At 35.5% G+C, this 18,579-nt stretch overlaps 2 protein-coding genes across 3 annotated transcripts; both read left to right on the top strand.

The window, feature by feature from the left end:
* The first annotated feature begins 6,541 nt into the window (after positions 1–6,541).
* LOC104233117 (tRNA (cytosine(38)-C(5))-methyltransferase 2) lies at positions 6,542–12,947 on the top strand. 2 transcript variants are annotated; one of them, XM_009786434.2, is made up of 9 exons: positions 6,544–6,828; positions 7,343–7,436; positions 7,529–7,647; positions 7,775–7,897; positions 9,417–9,732; positions 9,843–9,937; positions 11,256–11,321; positions 11,432–11,496; positions 12,298–12,947. In XM_009786434.2, the coding sequence occupies exons 1-9, from the start codon at positions 6,649–6,651 to the stop codon at positions 12,374–12,376; spliced, it is 1,137 nt and encodes a 378-aa protein (XP_009784736.1). In that variant the 5' UTR covers positions 6,544–6,648; the 3' UTR covers positions 12,377–12,947. The 2 variants fall into 2 exon arrangements, with proteins under 2 accessions (XP_009784741.1, XP_009784736.1); XM_009786439.2 differs by lacking the exons at positions 11,432–11,496; positions 12,298–12,947 and having other exon boundaries at positions 6,542–6,828; positions 9,843–9,950.
* A 2,031-nt stretch (positions 12,948–14,978) lies between these two features.
* On the top strand, positions 14,979–18,111 carry LOC104233119 (ammonium transporter 2 member 5-like). Its single transcript, XM_009786444.2, has 3 exons — positions 14,979–15,614; positions 16,316–16,601; positions 17,546–18,111. Exons 1-3 carry the CDS (start codon positions 14,979–14,981, stop codon positions 18,109–18,111), a joined length of 1,488 nt encoding a protein of 495 aa, XP_009784746.1.
* The last annotated feature ends 468 nt before the right edge of the window (positions 18,112–18,579 follow it).

Here is an 18,579-nt window from a genome sequence, read left to right as displayed (position 1 = left end):
TTAAACTGAAATTGATGACTTTACGATGAAACTGGTTTTAAACTGTAAAGTTGATCTGTTATCCTGTTGTTCATTCATTTATATGATTTTTTAACTTCTCGTCACTGCTTTCAGACCTTATTTACTTTAGTTACTTACTGAGTTGGTGTACTTACGTTACTTCCTGCACCGTGTGTGCAGATCCAGGTGCCTGAGCGGCAGAGTGAGAGTCCTCAGCATTATCAGAGTTTGTCGGAGATTGCAAGTTAGCTGCATGGCATCCACAACCCTGCTTTCTTCTTCTATCCTTATTTTTTCCGCATTTTAGACTTGTTTTGTATCAGACAGTCATATTTGTATATGCTAGAGGCTCTAGACTTGTGACACCAGATGGTTGGACTGTATTAGTTTAACATTGTATTGATTTCCGCACCTTTTGGCTGTTTTATGCACTTCTTATGAAAAATTGAGGTTTTAAACTTGTGTTAGAAAAATGGTTTTATAAAAGGAATTTGTTGTAGTTAATGGTTTGGGTTGTCTTGCCTAGTAATATGATAGGCGCCATCACGACCGGATATTTGGGGTCGTGACAATATTATTGGTCCCTATATCATGTAGTGTACAGAAACTTTAAGGTTCCATTTCCAACCATGTTCTATATAATCTATTTTGGCATGTTGAATAACTACATTCCAAGTGCAAAACTAGAAAACAAAAGACACAAAAGACAACAGCAATCCAAGCTGCAGATTTTAAAAGACAGCAGCTATCATAACATTCACCAACTGACATAAAAGACAGCACCAAATGTAAAACTGTATAATTACATAACTGGAAAACTGAAATTGAAAAGGGAACAAAATGGAACAATAATTAATTGAACACCAACTGTCAACAATCATAACATTCACCAACTATCAACATTCATAAAATGAGTTTAACAAGACAACTGAATACCATATTATAACCCCAAAAAGATGTATATTACCTAGTTATATCATGGCATCCAATTATCACAACTAAAGAACCACAACCAAAATATAGAGTTTACTGACATGACAGTAATTGCAACATATCCAAAAATTTACAAATGTTCAATACTAGAAGCAAAGTCCCATTACTTTTGCTCCTTTTTTTTGGTTCAAATTCTCGGATTCACAAATCACTTTTGCTCCTTACCACTACCCTTTCTTTCTTTCAACTTGTTCAACCTTTGTTTGTTCAACTGATTTTCAGTGATGGCAGATTTTCCCAGCCATGTTAGGCCTTTTTCTGAGAAAGTAATCTTTGAAGGCTGACTTTCACCGCTTAAATCACCAACAAATCCAATTTTCCCGGTTGCAATTGGTACACTTTGTTGCATCAGCTGGAGTCTTATCCTTGCTTCTGAGATGCTCTTTGGTCTTATAGTTATGTCAGGCTCGGGTTCAAAGTTAGGGATCTCAAAATCTGGATCATTGCTAGTTAGAAGTTGCCTTTGAACTGTAGGGGTTGGCATAAACACAAAGTTGCTGGACTGGCTGTTTTGACTTGGCTGGGGTACTGATAAATAGAAGTCATCTTCAGTTGGGATATCTACAACAGCTAGTGATGTAGGCTCTTCAGCATCAGGTTCATCAACCAAAGTTCTTTTTCTTTGTTTTCCCCTTAAATTTCCACCCATTGGTTGTTTTCCTTTAGAGTGTTATTACCAAATACAACACAATTATATGTTAGAACAAGACAGAATAAAATAGAAGTTCAATTTTATTGTTTAAGAGATAGATTACATTGGCACATCCCCTAGTATTATGTCCAGGTTCTCCATAGTTATTACATGTTATTACTCTCGACAGAATAAAATAGAAGTTCAAAGTTATTGTTTAAGAGATAGATTACCTTGGCACATCTCCTAGCATTATGTCCAGGTTCTCCATAGTTATTACATGTTATTACTCTCCCTTTTCTGGATTGAGACCATTGCCCTTGTCTATTGGTTGACTCATTTGCCTCTCTTGTTCTTTTTACTTTTGGTCTGCCACCCTGCCTTACAAATTCAGGTGGTTCCATATTCTGGGAGGGCTCTAACTTCCAGGACTTTTCTCATCTCATAGGTTGTAACTTGTGAGAATAAGTCTGCAGATATGCCTCTTTTGAAAAGTACCAGTGAATCTCACTTAAAGGATCAACCTTCTTGTATAGTAAGATACAGATTGCATGAGGACATGGGATTCCACAAAGGTCACATGTCTTGCAAGTGCATTTTTTTGCCCCCAGATTGACAATATGCCTATCACTACCTTCTGTCACCTTATAACCTTGGTCAGTATTGCCATTCACATGACACTTTTGTGCAATCCTCATGAATTAGTTATACAAATTCAGTGTCTTGGGACTGTATTCACTTCCCTACCCCCATCACTTCAGCTTCATTATCATTCAACATATTTATAACCTTGATTCTGATCTCCTCTAACATCTTTATAATTGACTTGTGTCTAGCTTGCAATATCGATGCATTGAAGGACTCAGTCAGGTTATTATCAATTGACTGGTTCTTGCAAGTAGTATCAAAGAAGGCCTTACTCTAGCAAGTATATGGATACTTTAACAGATCCTCAACAACAGCTTTACCATCATCATCCACTTGGCTCATATTCTTCAACTGATCTTGGAAGTCCTCTCCATAGGTACTCCAAGCTGCCCACCACAGATATTTATTGTATTCCTCAGATCCCCATCTCTTGCACCAGTTTGCTTCTATGTCTAATAAAAAATATGTGGTTTGCCTCAGGAAGAACTCCTGAGATTGAATCAATCAGCCCCTGCATATAAAGGAAAGAAGAAGTATGAGAATCTATATTTATAGATTGGAAAGATAATAAAGTAATGAAGTAAAGTGTTCATACCTTTTGCATATCTGAGATAAAAGTGATTCCTTCATCCATCTTAAGGTCCAATGACAGTTGTAGATAACTTAAAACCACTTCTATGTGACTTTTGTTTCTTTATCCATAATAGCCTAAGCTAATGGATAAAAGTGGTTTGTAGAGTCTTGACCAACTGCCACCAAAAGCTGACCCTTAACTTTCTCTTTCAAAAAAATTCCATCCAACCCTATAAAAGGCCTCAACCCACTTTTAAACCCCATCTTCATTGCATGATAACATATGTACATCCTTAGGAACCTTCTCTTGCCTTCAGCAAGAACATCCTTTGATAAGTTAACTACCACATCACTTCCAGGATTGCTAAACTTCAATTCATTAACATATGCCACCAACTTATTATATTCATCAGTAAAACTACCTTCCAGATTCTCCAAAATCAATCTTTTCATCCTCTTACACTTTGACTCACTAATATTTACATTAAATACAGCCTTCAAGCTTGCTCTCATCTTACTAACCTTAATTTTTGGATTATCTTATAACCCTATCTTGAAGTATTCAGCAATGGTCTTGGAATTAACCCTATGATTCTCATATGCAGGTTCACAAGTGTGCTCATCATGTAAAGCCTGAATTCAGCCCCACCCCCTGTAGTATTCCTAGATATGTGACATACAAAAGGGCAGACAGCTTCACATATGTACCTAAGCCTGGTTGTTCACTTTTAACTTGCTTTAACCCATAACCATTTGTAAGTGCATTCATATTTATCACTTTCCTAGCTTTAGCAATATCTTTGAATATCATTGACCTATCCAACTCTTTATAGTTAGTCAGTTTATCATTAATGTCTCTCTTCTTTTGTTTAAAAAAGTTTCTCTAGCGTATCACAATCATAGTCTGAAGAAACAACATATTCATTGTCATCACAATTATCACTTTCATCACAATCAGTGGCAGCTTCAGGTTCATCAGGTTCATCATGCTCATTGTGATGGATTATATTAGGTACATTAATACTTGGCTCACATTCCTCTATAACAAATAAGTTAATAACATTAAATTGGTTGTTCACAAAGTCCAGTAAAGTCCTAATGCCATAATCACCTTCTATTTCATAGTATGTACTAGAAGGATCATTAACTATTAGTTGTTGGACTCCTATATACCCCAAGTTAGAAACATATTCATCCACTAAATCATTACAGGAAAGCAAGTCAGAGTCCAAAACCTTTCTTAATGTGCAGAAATTATCTTGAGCATGCTACGAGTGGTTTCTTGACCCACTCTCCACCATGATGAAAGATCAAATCCAGCAGGACCATTGTTAGTAAATTGCAAAATAAAGTAAGTTAAAATTAATAAACTAATAGATATAAATAAAGGCATAAAGACAATAAAATAGAATCAGCCACAAGTTGAATAAGTCAGTCAACATTAATAAACTAATAGATGCAGCCATGGATATGGGGGACCATACATTAAAGTATTAAAGGGAATAAAGTGTCCGAGCCCCACCCTCCATCAAATAACGCACAAAAGAACAAATGAAAGCCAATATTAAAATTTTGATTCACTTATTTTTTATAAAAAAAACAAAAGAAGTTGGGACCACAAAATATTAAAATTGAAACCCTAAACCACCAAAAGACTATTCAATACCACATGAGGCACATGCAAACAAAAAGAGTAAAATTAGGGTTTATTACTGTAAAATCACATGCAAGTGAATACAAAGACAAAACACACACTACCAACTTGAAATTATGGACAAAGATAGGAGAAATGAAAACGCTAACCAACAAAGAATAAATCTGTAAACCCTAACTTCAATAAATACCAAATTAGAAAAAATTAGAAACCCTATGACAACTACACACACCTATCAGCTTCAAATAAGCGAAAAAGAAAAGGGGAACTGAAATCCCTAACCAACAAAGAACATATCTGAAAGGGATTCGAAACGCCACTAAGAGCATCCTTGGGAATTTTTTTTGGGATAAAACAAGAAATAGATAAAACTAACAGAAACATCAAGTTTTTAGAGAAAAATTTCCCACCCTTGCTTGAAATCGCCACTGGAAGCAAGGATCCTAATTGGTTTAGTTCTCTCGTTTTCTTTGAAGTACCATAAGGTTCGACCAAATGAGGTGAATAAGGTATTTTAAGACGGGTTAATTCTATTTATTTAGTGGGACAATTACGGTTTACGGGTCAATCTGATTTGGGAGTTGGATTGGGTCAATCTAATTTGGTCGTTGGGTTTGGGGATTATAACTTAGTGGAAGTCTGAGTTGGCAGCTGACTTGGAAAAAAAGAGAGGGGGTCAGCTGCTACATTGACGAGGCGTTAGGGTTATGGTAATTACATAAACTTTATTAACGGTAGGGTGTGGATTGAACGTATAGTGTAACGGGGGAAAACATGCTTAAATTCCAATAGTACAGGGGCAATAATGGCATTTTCCCCTTAAGAATATCTCATGATATTATCAACGCAGTCTATTCTCAACCTTCTCGATTACCATATATCACACGCTTTTATATTTGCCCACATACTAGAACATAAGTTTTGTATTTTTATAAAAATTATTCTATTTAATATTAAATAAGTACAGAATGAAAAAGAATAAAATTATATAAGTGAGTGACTAATAGACGAGTCCAAACACAAGATGGGTTGTTTTTCAAACTTAGTTCAGTAATAGGATGAGTTATTTGGGAGGGAAAATAAATGGGAATGTCACTGGCAATTCAAAAGATTTTGGTATTAAAATGTGGAAAAAAAATACTAGACAGTCAAATTGAAAGCATTCTCTTAAGCTCACTATACCTAGAGAAGCGAAGCAATGAGAATAATATCAGATCATTTGAGGTCACAAAGTGCTCGATGGAAGTAATAGAAATGCTTAACAGAGACAATCACCTTATGATCCTATTATCTCTTAATGCAAATTGTTGCTCCACCGGCTAGGGAATTCATCTAAGATATTACCACATGGAGCAGAATAGGGGGGCCGATGTACTAGCCAAAAAGTTTGTTGACAGGATAAGGATCTTGGTAGTTCCTTTTGTACCGCACAAGTCACATTAATTGATTGACCAATACTATCTCGATCTCGAACTATCAAAGCAGTGCTTGCCAATGAAACAATATGAGCAGACATATTAAAAATTAGTATATTGAAAGATAATAGTATTAACTCCACGAGGGCATTAATGCTTTGGCACTACTTTCCTTCTAAGACGTTCATCTCCGATCTTAAGTGGACATATTATATCGTTCACTTACTCTTTAGAAGTTGTTTTGGTACAAGAGACAAGGTGGGATAAGATGTGTAATTAAATTTATATCGTGTTTGGTTGACGGTATTTTATACTACCAATCAAACACGATATAAATTTAATCCCATGCTTAATTCAGGATATCCCATCTTATCACATCAAACTGGAGATTATTTTATCCCACCTCCCATATGGTATAAATTAGTCATGGAATTATAATACCGGATAATTTAGTCCGCGTACCAAACGGCTCCTGAATTGTTTATTCCGAGGGAGCTCCCATGTTGGTGTAAGCGTATTATTCTCTAAACTTAAGGATTATATATTAATATATATGCTTAGCAATATATTGTAGGGACCAACAAAGATCATTCCCCAAACTTAAGGGACCATTTGAGTTAACATAACAACTCTAATAATTAAAGAGCTTCATCCGACCTAGCTGCTTCGGCCGGAAAAAATATCATTCAACTTGCGAACTCTGTGAATTCCTTTCAAATTGTTGGAACAGCAAGATGATGGAGTTGGAAGGTTCTAGAAAGCCATGGCGAGTTCTGGAGTTCTACAGTGGCATTGGCGGCATGCGATATTCTTTGCTCAAATCCGCCGTCAAGGCCACCGTTGTGGAAGCTTTCGACATAAACGACGTCGCTAATGACGTTTACCAGCACAATTTCGGTCACCGCCCCTTTCAGGTTTTTGAGAAAACTCACCACATAATTCCTTTTTTTTTTTGTGGTAACGAGACAACTTCTATTTAAACTAGAAACTTACAAAGTGCATTACATCATTCCTAATGTTGGCATTTGTTCTCAGTTTAATAATTTTGTTTGTCTTTGCTCTAAATTTTTTATATTATTCAGTATTTATTGAAGGAACATGCGCGTCATGCTTAAGCTTTTAGGTATCTTCTATTTTAAGTATAGTAAGTAGAGAATAAGTTCATAGAGAAAAGTAGAAGTGAGTCCTCTATTACTATGTATGAAAAGTTTACTGTTTTATTGTCACATGGATTAAAAACAATAATGTGAAACTCAATTTGAATGGAGGGAGAATTTTAGTCAGTTGAACTTTATGTGAACGTTGCTCGGTTGCTGACAATGTGTACTTATCAAAAAAAAAAGTCACTGAGAATTTGTTCATCCATTGGTATTTTTTTTATGATACTTAACTAGTATTGGTAAAGTTTATGTTTTTGGATGACCTTAGGGTAATATTCAGACTCTGAATGCCACTGATCTTGATCGCTACAATGCTGATGCTTGGTTGCTTTCTCCTCCTTGTCAGCCATATACACGCCAAGGTGATGAATTGTGTTCCCAATTTTCCCTTTTATTTTCGTCTTCTTCTTATTGACATATTAACTGAAACCTTTTTGTTACGTTTTTGTGTCAGGACTCCAGAAAGGTTCCTGTGATGCGCGTGCATCATCTTTTATTAAAATTCTGGAACTTATACCACAGCTATTGCAGCCTCCATCATATCTTTTTGTGGAAAATGTTGTAGGATTTGAGGTTTGTATCTTTCCAATCCACGCTCCATTCTACAACCTATATTTTACTAAGTCTATCCGGCTATCTTCCGCTATACTTTTCAAAGATGGTCATCTTGGAATATGTAATACTTTTTCCGTTATTGCAGACTTCTGATACCCATGAGATATTGGTCAAAATATTGGAAAAGAATAATTTTGTTACACAAGAATTTATTTTGAGTCCACTGCAATTTGGACTGCCATATTCTCGTCCTCGTTATTATTGCTTGGTATGTCTCTATGTCTTCCTCTTTGGGTTTGTATCACTAATATGGACTAGTATACATCGTCATCACATGTATGTTTTCATTCATTTTGCATGTTCTGGACTTGTTTCGTTTTTTCAAAGAGTTGTATATCTGTAACATTGTTAATATTTTGTGAATGTATTACACTTATCAATATGTTGAAATGGAATGAGCTAAATAGAGTGGAATAGTACCAAAGAATTTCGTTTATCCAATCCAACTAGTTTCTGATTGAGGTATAGTTAATTGATTGATGGATTAAATATTATGATTAATGAGTAGTGACTGAGGTGTATTATGGGAAATGACTGAAATTTCATCTTAGAAAGCAAAGTTTTTTGTGGGAAACAGATTAATGAGGAGAACAAAGAAAATAATAAAAAATTGGAAGAACTTGGGCATTTTTCTTTGGCTTATGAATACCCACATGTGTAAATAAAAGTTCTCTTTTTCCCAGCGAATGGGAAAAAGATAGGTAGTTTTACCTACTGATTTTTGTCGATTTTTCTCAAATACTAAATTTGACATATTGAAACTTGTAAGTTGCACCTTTCACAATTCTGTGGAGCAAAGATTGTTGTATTTGAAGAAAAGTCAAAGGCATGTTCATATTTGGCATAGGCGAGCAAAGATAAAAATCTTAGTCAAATGCTTAACATCTAGTAACTAGCATGGTTCCTCTCAACTTTCGAATTATATTCAGTACATTATGGTTTTCTGTTAACGGCTTCCTAAGTTACCCTTTTTTTTATATGCTTAAACAGTCATTACAAGTTCTTACATTTTATGTTATATTGGATACTTCGTTTATAAAAACTCGGGCAGCATAGTTGACAAACATATGTAAGGTAAAAATGCAGTCCTGTTTTGATTTTAGGCCAAGCTTATCTTAGTATACCTTGTCGTAGCACTTGATCTGTTCTAATGTGTAATTGTTTTGAGTTGCCCAAGAGCTGGCTTTGATCTACCGGTAAGAGTGCAATGCGTAATGTGTGAGTTAGGCGCACGTCGCAAGTTTTGGACGTTGTGGCAGACAAAAGCATGTATATTCAAATGGAGAAGGGTGGGGGGGGGATATCCACCGAGTTTCGAACCGTGCGCCACAGTCCTCGAGGATTTCTTGGTTATCAAAAAAACTGTAATTGTTTCAAGTTATCCTTAAGTTAGTCCATTTTTCATAAAACGTGTTCTGTCCCTTGAACCAAGGCAACAGACAGCTATCTAGTATTGAAAAAGTTTAGGTGAATTTATGAACAATGGCCTATAAATTCCAGAAGACATGCTTGAGTTGGAAAATAAATAATCAAGGCTTTTCATCGTTATTATTTGTTAAAGACTAGTTAAATATGGGAGTTTAGTATAACATAAACATGGCTTATTGGCGACCAAAAAGCATTTCATAGCAAGTTCTATGCTTGTGTATATGGGCTAAGAGTTATTGATCATTTATTTATTTATTTTGCAACACAAATTTGAATCCACTGGAAATATGTTACTGCAGGCCAAAAGGAAACCTTTATCCTTTGAAGTCCCTGAATTTAATAATCAGCTTCTTCGGACCCCTGGCCCTTTACTTGGACAGACTGAAAGCGCAATGGAAAAGGAACGGCTGCAATCGGCAGAGTATTGGGATGAGCTGCTTCAAGCTTGTCAACCTGTGGAGCATTTTCTTGTATTTAAAACTTTTGGCAAGGGGGAGGACTCATCAACTTACTCTTTCCATGCCAATGACTCTGCAAAATCAGATAGAAGTGATGAGGAAAATAATGTGTACTTTGTTCCATCAAGCTTGGTCGAAAGATGGGGAAGTGCCATGGGTATCCTTCTTCCTGTTGATTCCTTCTCCTTCCTCTGTTTCTTAGTATGTCATAATATAGCTTTCTCTGCTTGTCAGTTATTGTTGGGGTGCATCCTTAAAATATTACAGATATTGTTTATCCTCATTCAAAGCGTTGCTGTTGTTTTACAAAAAGTTATTACAGATATGTGAAGGGTACTGGCTCCCTGCTGGCAACTGTCCAGGTAAAGCTTTAAAGTATGTCATTATGTTCACTTTTCTCCTTGAATATGTTTTCTTTTTTCTCTTGTCTTTATAATATAATATTACAATTAAGAAAGAATCCCTGTAGCTTCTGAAAAGTGGTTTATATTCTTATTTCTTCTTTTGCTACTCTATAGGATTACCTTGATATTTCTTGTTTAGGCATTCCATAGAAATGGAGAAGAAAACTGAATAGCTGAATGCAAGTTTTTGGTAATTATAAGGAACATAAGATGTCAGACATGCAACCATGATTCTGCATATCAGGGAGGATATATTGATTACTGCTTATTTTCGTAGCCCCTTACAATAAGTGCTCGTTTGGGTGGTTAGTATGGAGAAATAATCACCGTATAGAACTCAGCATTGTTTTGTACATTGTTTGGTTACTAGTTTGTTCTTCCTTATAATAATGCTTGTATAAGTTATGCCGGAATTTATGTATTATTTTATATCGGATAGGATATGGAATAACAATATGGGTATTAGCAGACATGGATTAAAAATTCAACAAGAAATAATCTCTGCACTATTATCCCTGGTTAACTTAACCCTACACTACTTATTCCTAAACTTCTCTTTGAACCAAACAACCCCTAAGTAGTTCCACATTCTTTAAAATTTTACAAGAGATCTATTCCTTCTCTTTTATGCCTCCTCCTGTATTTACATTAATTGAAAACCCCAATTTGAGCATGTTGTTTCTATGAGACCTATGTACATCTTGTTAACAGTGATCACATGGATTCTTTTTGACTGCAAGTTGTGGTTTTTGTGGAGGTTTATCTGTCTTCCCTCTCTCTGTAGAATGAATTTGTTGTAGATGTCAGACATTACACTAGTAGGAGCATTTTTAGCATCCAAGGATGTTCTAGCGGTCAATGAAGGTGGAATGAAGACTATAAGAGAGGAGAAATTTTACATTGTGTTAAATACAACTCGTATTACTTGAGTGAGGATGGTCATTGCTTGCCAAGGTGGCATTTGTGGGTTCACAATAATGCATCATTCAAATCTCCGTCTTCCCAATAAGAAGCAGTTGGTTTGTCAAATCTCAACTTTGAGAATTTTTGGATTAAAAGCGGCATTATTGTATTTTGGAGGCTGAAATGAGTTTAGTTGCAATTTGGTTATTATAGTACTAAACTATGTGTTTAGTAGTTTTAAATTTTTTGTAACTTGTACGCTTCACTTCATGCTTTTCGCTCCAAGCCTCATCAACACTGTCATTTTTTGCGCTTTTCGCTTTAAAAACACTTCTCTCCAGTGATTTCATGGGGTACCATTTCATAAATCCAGGAAAAGATAGAGAATAGAACACCTTCACTGCAGGATCTGTGTCTAAGATACTTCACACCTAGGGAGGTATTCATTCTCTTAGTTCATGAACTACTTCTCTCTTCTTACTTCTTAGCTTTCTTTTGGGAAATAAATCAATATAGATTCAAGACATCTCATGCCTCTTGATATTGTAGGTTGCAAATTTGCATTCTTTTCCAGAAGACTTCCAGTTTCCACAACACATTAGTCTTCGTCAACGGTATGTCGTTTTTCCCAGTACTCATACTTCAATAATAATGAATCATTTCTTTCTTTAACTCTTGTGATTTTGTAGTTCAAATTGTTAGTGTGTAATTGTTGATTGTTATTCATAGAAGCTGATATTGCATAGGCATACGGCCATTGTGGATGGACTGAAATTTTAGAAAAATTTCCATGTCCCTATCCTGCTACAAGCCATAGTATCTTTTCCTATTTTAGAAAAAGTGTAACCCTTCCGCTTCATTTTATGTGGTGGTTTTCCCCTGGGCACCATGTTTAAGAAAGAAGAAAGACTTTTTTACATATAAAAAATACTCTTAAAACTTGTGGTGCCATGACAATTTTTATGGCTATAGGAGCATATCATTAAGGGTAAAACGGAAAGTTTACAGTTAAAAAGGTTTTCAAATGTAGAACATGTCATTCATTTTGGAACAGGGTAAAACAGAAAGAATGCCATATAGCATGAAAAAGACGGAGTATATAGTGATTCTGATCATCTCATTATTTGAATCTGTATAGAAGGCATTCAGATCTTATTTAAAACTCCATATTTTCAGAAGTGAACAAGTAAATGAACAAACAAACAAGTAAACATGGTAATACCACACCAAATTGCCGAGGTTGCCAACTAGTGTCGTCGTCCCTTTAATTAGCTTAAATGCTATCCTGACAAGAATCAGTGAGAGGAGGGCTAGGAGTTATTCCTGGCTTTTACTTCACAAGATTTAATTAGTTTTTTTCTGGGTTTCATAAAAGAATTACTTGCTAAGATATGCCTTTTGGTTTTCCGTTGCAGTTATGCAATGCTAGGAAACAGTTTAAGCGTGGGAGTAGTCGCTCCACTGCTTCAATATCTCTTTATCAACCCTTCATGATTATGATTATGCTATTATCTGAAGCTCCATCCATACAAGGTTTGCTTGATGAAAATTCAACAGCCAACACATTTTCCCTGAACCTGATTGTCTAGTAGGATACACTATAGAGAAGCCGTGCTGACAGTTAATGCAGAAAAACAAACTGCAGCCATCGCTTCTATGACTTTGGTTAAGAACATTTAATCCTGATCCAAGTGAGAGGGTTACATTTTGACTTCAGCTAACCGTATTAAAGAGAGAGAACTGGGATGCCCTTTCTGCATTCTGCTCATTGGCCTTGTGCATAGAATGGCTCTCACTGCACTCACAATACTTTGAAATGTATAAGATTGAAGCCATCGCCAACAGCAAGAATGCTGGCCTAATTTCATATTTAAGATAAAGTGGGTTGGGCTATCAAAATAGTTCAAGGTTGGAAAGAAGTAAAACATTGGAATTAAGTGAAAGGAGGTTTCTTCAATTCCTCATGATTGAACAGGTTGAAATGATCTGTTACTCAATATTGTAACTTGTAAACCTCTTGAGAAATATCTATTGCATGCAAGTCTCATGCCCGAAGCTGCCTCAATATTACTGATTCTTCTTAAGTAAACATTTTCTAGAAATTTTATTTTTCATTGCACTGAGTATACGGCTTGTGAAATTGCGACCCAAAGAACTGAGGGTGTTGGGCAGGCCTGAGACTGCTAGTGATTGAAACTAGCAGCCAAGTCTTCCTCCTGCCGAATGATTGTTCTGAGCTCTTGTTCTCCAGTGAAGTGGAGCTGGACAATTGGTTTAGCAGCATCTGCAATGTGCTATTTAAGTCGGTACATCATGTCATTTATCCGCATATGAATAACTACGGAGTAAGTGATGTGGTCATCACCACAGGAGGTGAACCAAAAAGTTCTTGCAGGGACCTTGATGCATTGACATTGACTACGCTAGTGGAACCGAAGATGTTGCTGTTGAATCCTGAGCTTTACTGTTTGTTCGTGAAGAAGAACTTGAATGTGCTACCTTCTTCCCCAACAAAAGTTCCACATTGAAGATTCTTGCCAGGATGTAAGTTTAGGCCAAGTAAAATTGTGTTAGGTGGAAGCAAAGCATCTAGGACGGGGTTCAAAGAGAGTCCCACAAAGCGTGCTCAAGAAATTGTCGTAATTTGGAGAGTAGTTTACGCGTGTTGAAGCTTTTAGTGGGAGAGGCAGGCTTATAGCCTGTTTGGCCAAGCTGTAAAAATCAGCTTATTTTGAGAAGTGCTTTTTTTCAAAAGTGTTTTTTTCAAAAGTACTTTTGGTGAGAAGCAGTTTGTGTTTGGCTAATTAGTTTGAAAAACACTTCTGAGCAGCAATTAGTGTTTGACCAAGCTTTAAAAAACTGCTTCTAAGTGTATTTTTCTCAAAAATGCTTATCAAAAAAGTGCTCTTGGAGAGAAAATACTTTTTTCTGCTTCTCCAAAACTGCTTCTGTTTTTCCTCAAAAACACTTTTTTTTCCTTTCAAAAGCTTGGCCAAACATCTCAATTTTTGGCTAAAAATGCTTTTGAAAAAAAAAAAGCACTTTTGGCAAACAGGCTATTAGTTGTAGACTAACATCTGGCTGTATCTTATGAAAGCTGTAAGAAAGTTGTGAGAAAGAAAATTAAACTGAATTGAAGTTCATTGGATTAATTTGTTATTGTTTGACTGGATGATGTCTATCACTGTGCAAAATATAGTCATATTCACACATGGGGCAAGCCATCACTAAACCCAAACCACTATATAATCGTGTTTCCAAAGAATCTAAGCATTATCTAATTAATGCTCTGATGGTTCAGCTTTCAGTTACACATTGGCTAACTACATTGGTTCAGCTTTCAGTTACACATTGGCTAACTACATTCTCTCGATGTTCAGCTTATACATTGCTTGTTGCCACGATACGAGCTGGTTGTCACTTGACCACGATTTTATGATGAAAAGTGAAAACCTTAATGAATCCTATTTCTCTAAATTTCCCTTCTGGGCAAGGGACCAGCCCACTCTTTTAAAGATAATTTCAATTTCCAAAAATCTGGTAGTACACTAAACGAGTCCAATCTGGTATCCAAACCAATTAACTGTCCAAATTTTGGTCTAAAATGTGAGCGATATATTTTTCTTAAGATATTGAACACAATGTTGAGACAATAGAAAATAAATAATAGAACTAGTGTTTTGACATACAAACTAATAATAAACGAAGGGATCAAGAGTTGCGGCAGCTCCTCCTCTAATATCTGCTGAAACTGAAAGATTTCCTTGCAATTGTCGTTACACTGCCAATAAAACATTGTAATACCCGTATAAAATATACATTACATACTTTAGCGTAGTGACCAATGACTACATATAGCGAGTAATGACATAGATCAACTACAAAAATATTGACAAGAAAGCTACCATTGTAGAAATATTACAGCTTGTCGTGAGAATCAACTCTTTATTATTTTCGACTTCTCCTAGCATATCCACCATCCTATAGTCTTATATAATCCTTTCACATTCCATAAATGAATATCACCGTTTAATTTCTTAGATCTCCTGAAGTACTACTCCTCAAAAAACCAAAGGAAAAGAAGAAATTGATCAAGATGAGTTTATTAGCTCCACCTCCTCCTTTTCCTCCAGCTTTTAACTTTTCTATGCTCCCTTCAAACTTGAATCCAAACGACGCGAATCCGCCATGGATGAGCAAAGGTGACAATGCATGGCAGCTAATTGCAGCCACCTTAGTGGGAATGCAAAGTGTACCAGGGCTTATAATATTGTACGGTGGAGCAGTAAAAAAGAAATGGGCAGTAAATTCAGCTTTTATGGCTTTATACGCCTTTGCTTGTGTTCTTGTCTGTTGGGTTTGTTGGGGATACAGATTGTCATTTGGTGAGAAACTTATACCAATATGGGGAAAAGTGGATGTTGCATTGGAACAAGAGTACCTCTTTGAGCAAGCATTTCTTGGGTTATTCCCAAATGCAACTATGGTTTTTTTCCAGTTTGTTTTTGCGGCAATTACTTTGATTTTGATTGCGGGAGCATTGCTGGGAAGAATGAATTTTTATGCGTGGATGCTATTTGTTCCATTATGGCTAACGTTTTCTTATACAATTGGAGCATACACCATTTGGTCTACGAATGGTTGGTTATCTCTCAAGGGTATAATTGATTATTCTGGTGGATATGTCATCCATTTGTCTTCTGGAGTCGCTGGTTTTACCGCTGCTTATTGGGTAAGGATACAACATTATAGTTCGTACGACCATAATATTGTTATCAATTATATACCACCAAAAGGGGTGCGATGGAATGGATGATATCTCTCCCACTTATTATCAGTGGTCTCGAATTTGAGACTTAGGAATGGAAAATCCCCTAGTAGTGAGCGTTTTCACTTTGTTGGATCCTAAATGGTACTTAGTCGAGCTAGTGAGTCCTGAATACCAAATGATTTTACAAAAAAAAAAAAAAAAAAAAAAACAATTATGTATACACTACCCCAACTGATAGGATTAATTAGTAATAAATTACGTAAAAAGTTAGAAACAAAGTAATGCGCTCAAGGTTTCATTTTATATCTCACTATTTCTTTTTTGATCGGTTTGCCTAAAAAGGAAAGATAATTTTTTATATGTGAATTATTTTTAACTTTAAACTTCATATTTTTTAATAACGTGTTAGTGTAGCCATGGAAATGTTCTGATACATATAAGATCATAAGTTCTAAAGATACGTTTGGTGCACAAAAAATCTATTTTACACTATGACAGATAAGGGATAATCTTGAGATTAAAAAATTTAAGATGAGTTTATCCCATGTTTGATTGGGATAAAATTACGATATAACTAATCCTGAAATAATTAATCATAACATAACTTATTTCCCAACCAAACAATAGAATAAAGGATTGCATGTCCATGATAATTATTGCAGGTGGGTCCAAGGTCAACAAAGGACAGAGAGAGATTTCCACCAAACAATATCCTGCTAATGTTGGCTGGGGCAGGACTATTGTGGATGGGGTGGACAGGGTTCAATGGAGGAGATCCATATGCAGCCAGCATCGATGCATCCTTGGCAGTGTTAAACACACATGTTGCTGCTGCAACCAGCTTGTTAACATGGCTCATTCTTGATCTCATCTTCTTTGGAAAACCTTCTGTTATTGGTGCTGTCCAGGGCATGATCACTGGCTTAGTTGCTATCACTCCTGCTGCTGGTACCAATACCAATTTTATCTTTGCTAATTTAATTTATGTTGAAAATGAGATGATATCTAATCATCTCCTCTAATACACTTTAAACATGTTAAAAATAGATGTATATAAACATACAAAGTAATTTGATTTTCATAAACAGTATTATACAATGTTCACGAAGATTAACCAATGTTGTGACAAAACATGATTTTCAAAAGTTTACACTCCCTAGGAAGCTGTTATTACTCTCTAGATTTATTATTTCAAATGCATAACTAATAAGTTCGTTATGGCATGTTACTCCTATGTTATGTCAAAAGAAGATATATTAAGGGGAAATAACATGTCTTACTTGTTTAAATAATAAACAAACTTAAAAAGCATCAGTTCTCGGAAACTACTATAATAATTATTGATACATTTATGTCTAAATATATATCCGCCAAATTAGGAGCATTCTTGTAATGTCAATCATTTTATAATCACGAGCTTAGTTACCTACGTTGACATTGTATGAAATATTTACATTATCATATTTACCCAAGAGTACCGTTTATAACAAAATGGTTTAGATAACCTAAATTATGATAAATTAATAACATGCTATAATAAGTTGAATTGTACTTTTAGTGACAATACGTATAACTTAAATTAAATATTTAAAAAAAATTAACTTAAACAACTGTCCACCGACCGCATAAACTAAAAATAGCAGGTGGACGTCTAGAGGCGGAGCCAGGATTTAAAGTTTATGGATTCGGGATTGTAATCCGTTTAAGTTAGTGAGTTCTAAATTGATATTCTTACATATTTCTTAAGATAAATATAAGATTTGATTTAAAGCTACTGGGTTCGGTCGAACCCATATCCGGCTAGCTCCGCCCCGTGGACGTCTACATATAACTAAATCCGTCCGTCTAATTTTGTAAAGATCCCTATTTTAAACCCTTATGTTGGTGTATAGGTGTTGTACAAGGGTGGGCAGCCATAATCATAGGACTATGCTCAGGCTCTATTCCATGGTTTACAATGATGGTTGTCCACAAGAAATCAGAACTTCTTCAAAAAGTGGACGACACAATGGCTGTCTTCCACACCCACGCAGTAGCCGGTAGCTTAGGAGGAATCCTAGCTGGCCTTTTTGCTAACCCGAGACTGTGTTACCTTTTCTATGGCTACTACAACAAATACTATGGATTCTTCTATGGACTTCGAGATGGAAAAATTCACAACGGGTTCAGGCAAATGGGTCTCCAACTTCTCGGGATTCTGTTTATCGTAGTAGTGAATGTTGTAATGACAAGTTTGATATGTCTATTGGTGCAACTCATTGTGCCTTTGAGAATGTCAGAGGAAGATATGGAAATTGGAGATGAAGCTGCACATGGTGAGGAAGCTTATGCTATTTGGGGACAAGGTGATAGGCTTGAGAAATCTGCTGGTTTTTCAGCTTATAATGATGACATGATCACTGCTGGAGCTTCTAGGTCTAATTATAATACCTCTAAAAGTCAGGTTGAAATGGTCTAATTGATCTAACGTAATTTCATCATGATATTGCTGATATGCTGATGCATTTCTTTTGCGTTTTTTTTTTTTTTTTTTTTTTTTTTTTTTAAATTCTAGTCTAGTTTCCTTTTGTCAAAAGAATAAAAGTAATGGTGATGTTATTAAGAGTACTTTTGGGCATTGATTGAATGTATTTTCTTGCTGGAAGTGATCCTAATAAGAAATATTACAAGGTTTGAATTTCATGTTACCATCATTAGGGATAATTCAATCATATGTAAACCTGACAAAAAAAATGAAGGACGTACGACATTCTGACAGAAAAGTAAAATCTTGAATTTATTTTCGCTTGCTTGAATCTTCCAATCTATCTATATATCTATATAAAACAGGGACACAAAAAACAGTTACATGGCACCTTCCATAGTTCAGGATTAGTATTTATCTGTTTTTCTATTTTTTTGACTATTTTACTTCTTCCTCTTATCT

The sequence above is a fragment of the Nicotiana sylvestris genome, chromosome 8, assembly GCF_000393655.2.
Source record: "Nicotiana sylvestris chromosome 8, ASM39365v2, whole genome shotgun sequence".
In the NCBI taxonomy this organism is placed as follows: domain Eukaryota; kingdom Viridiplantae; phylum Streptophyta; class Magnoliopsida; order Solanales; family Solanaceae; genus Nicotiana; species Nicotiana sylvestris.
Note: the sequence above shows the minus strand (reverse complement) of the source record. Positions and strands in the feature narration are given on the sequence as shown.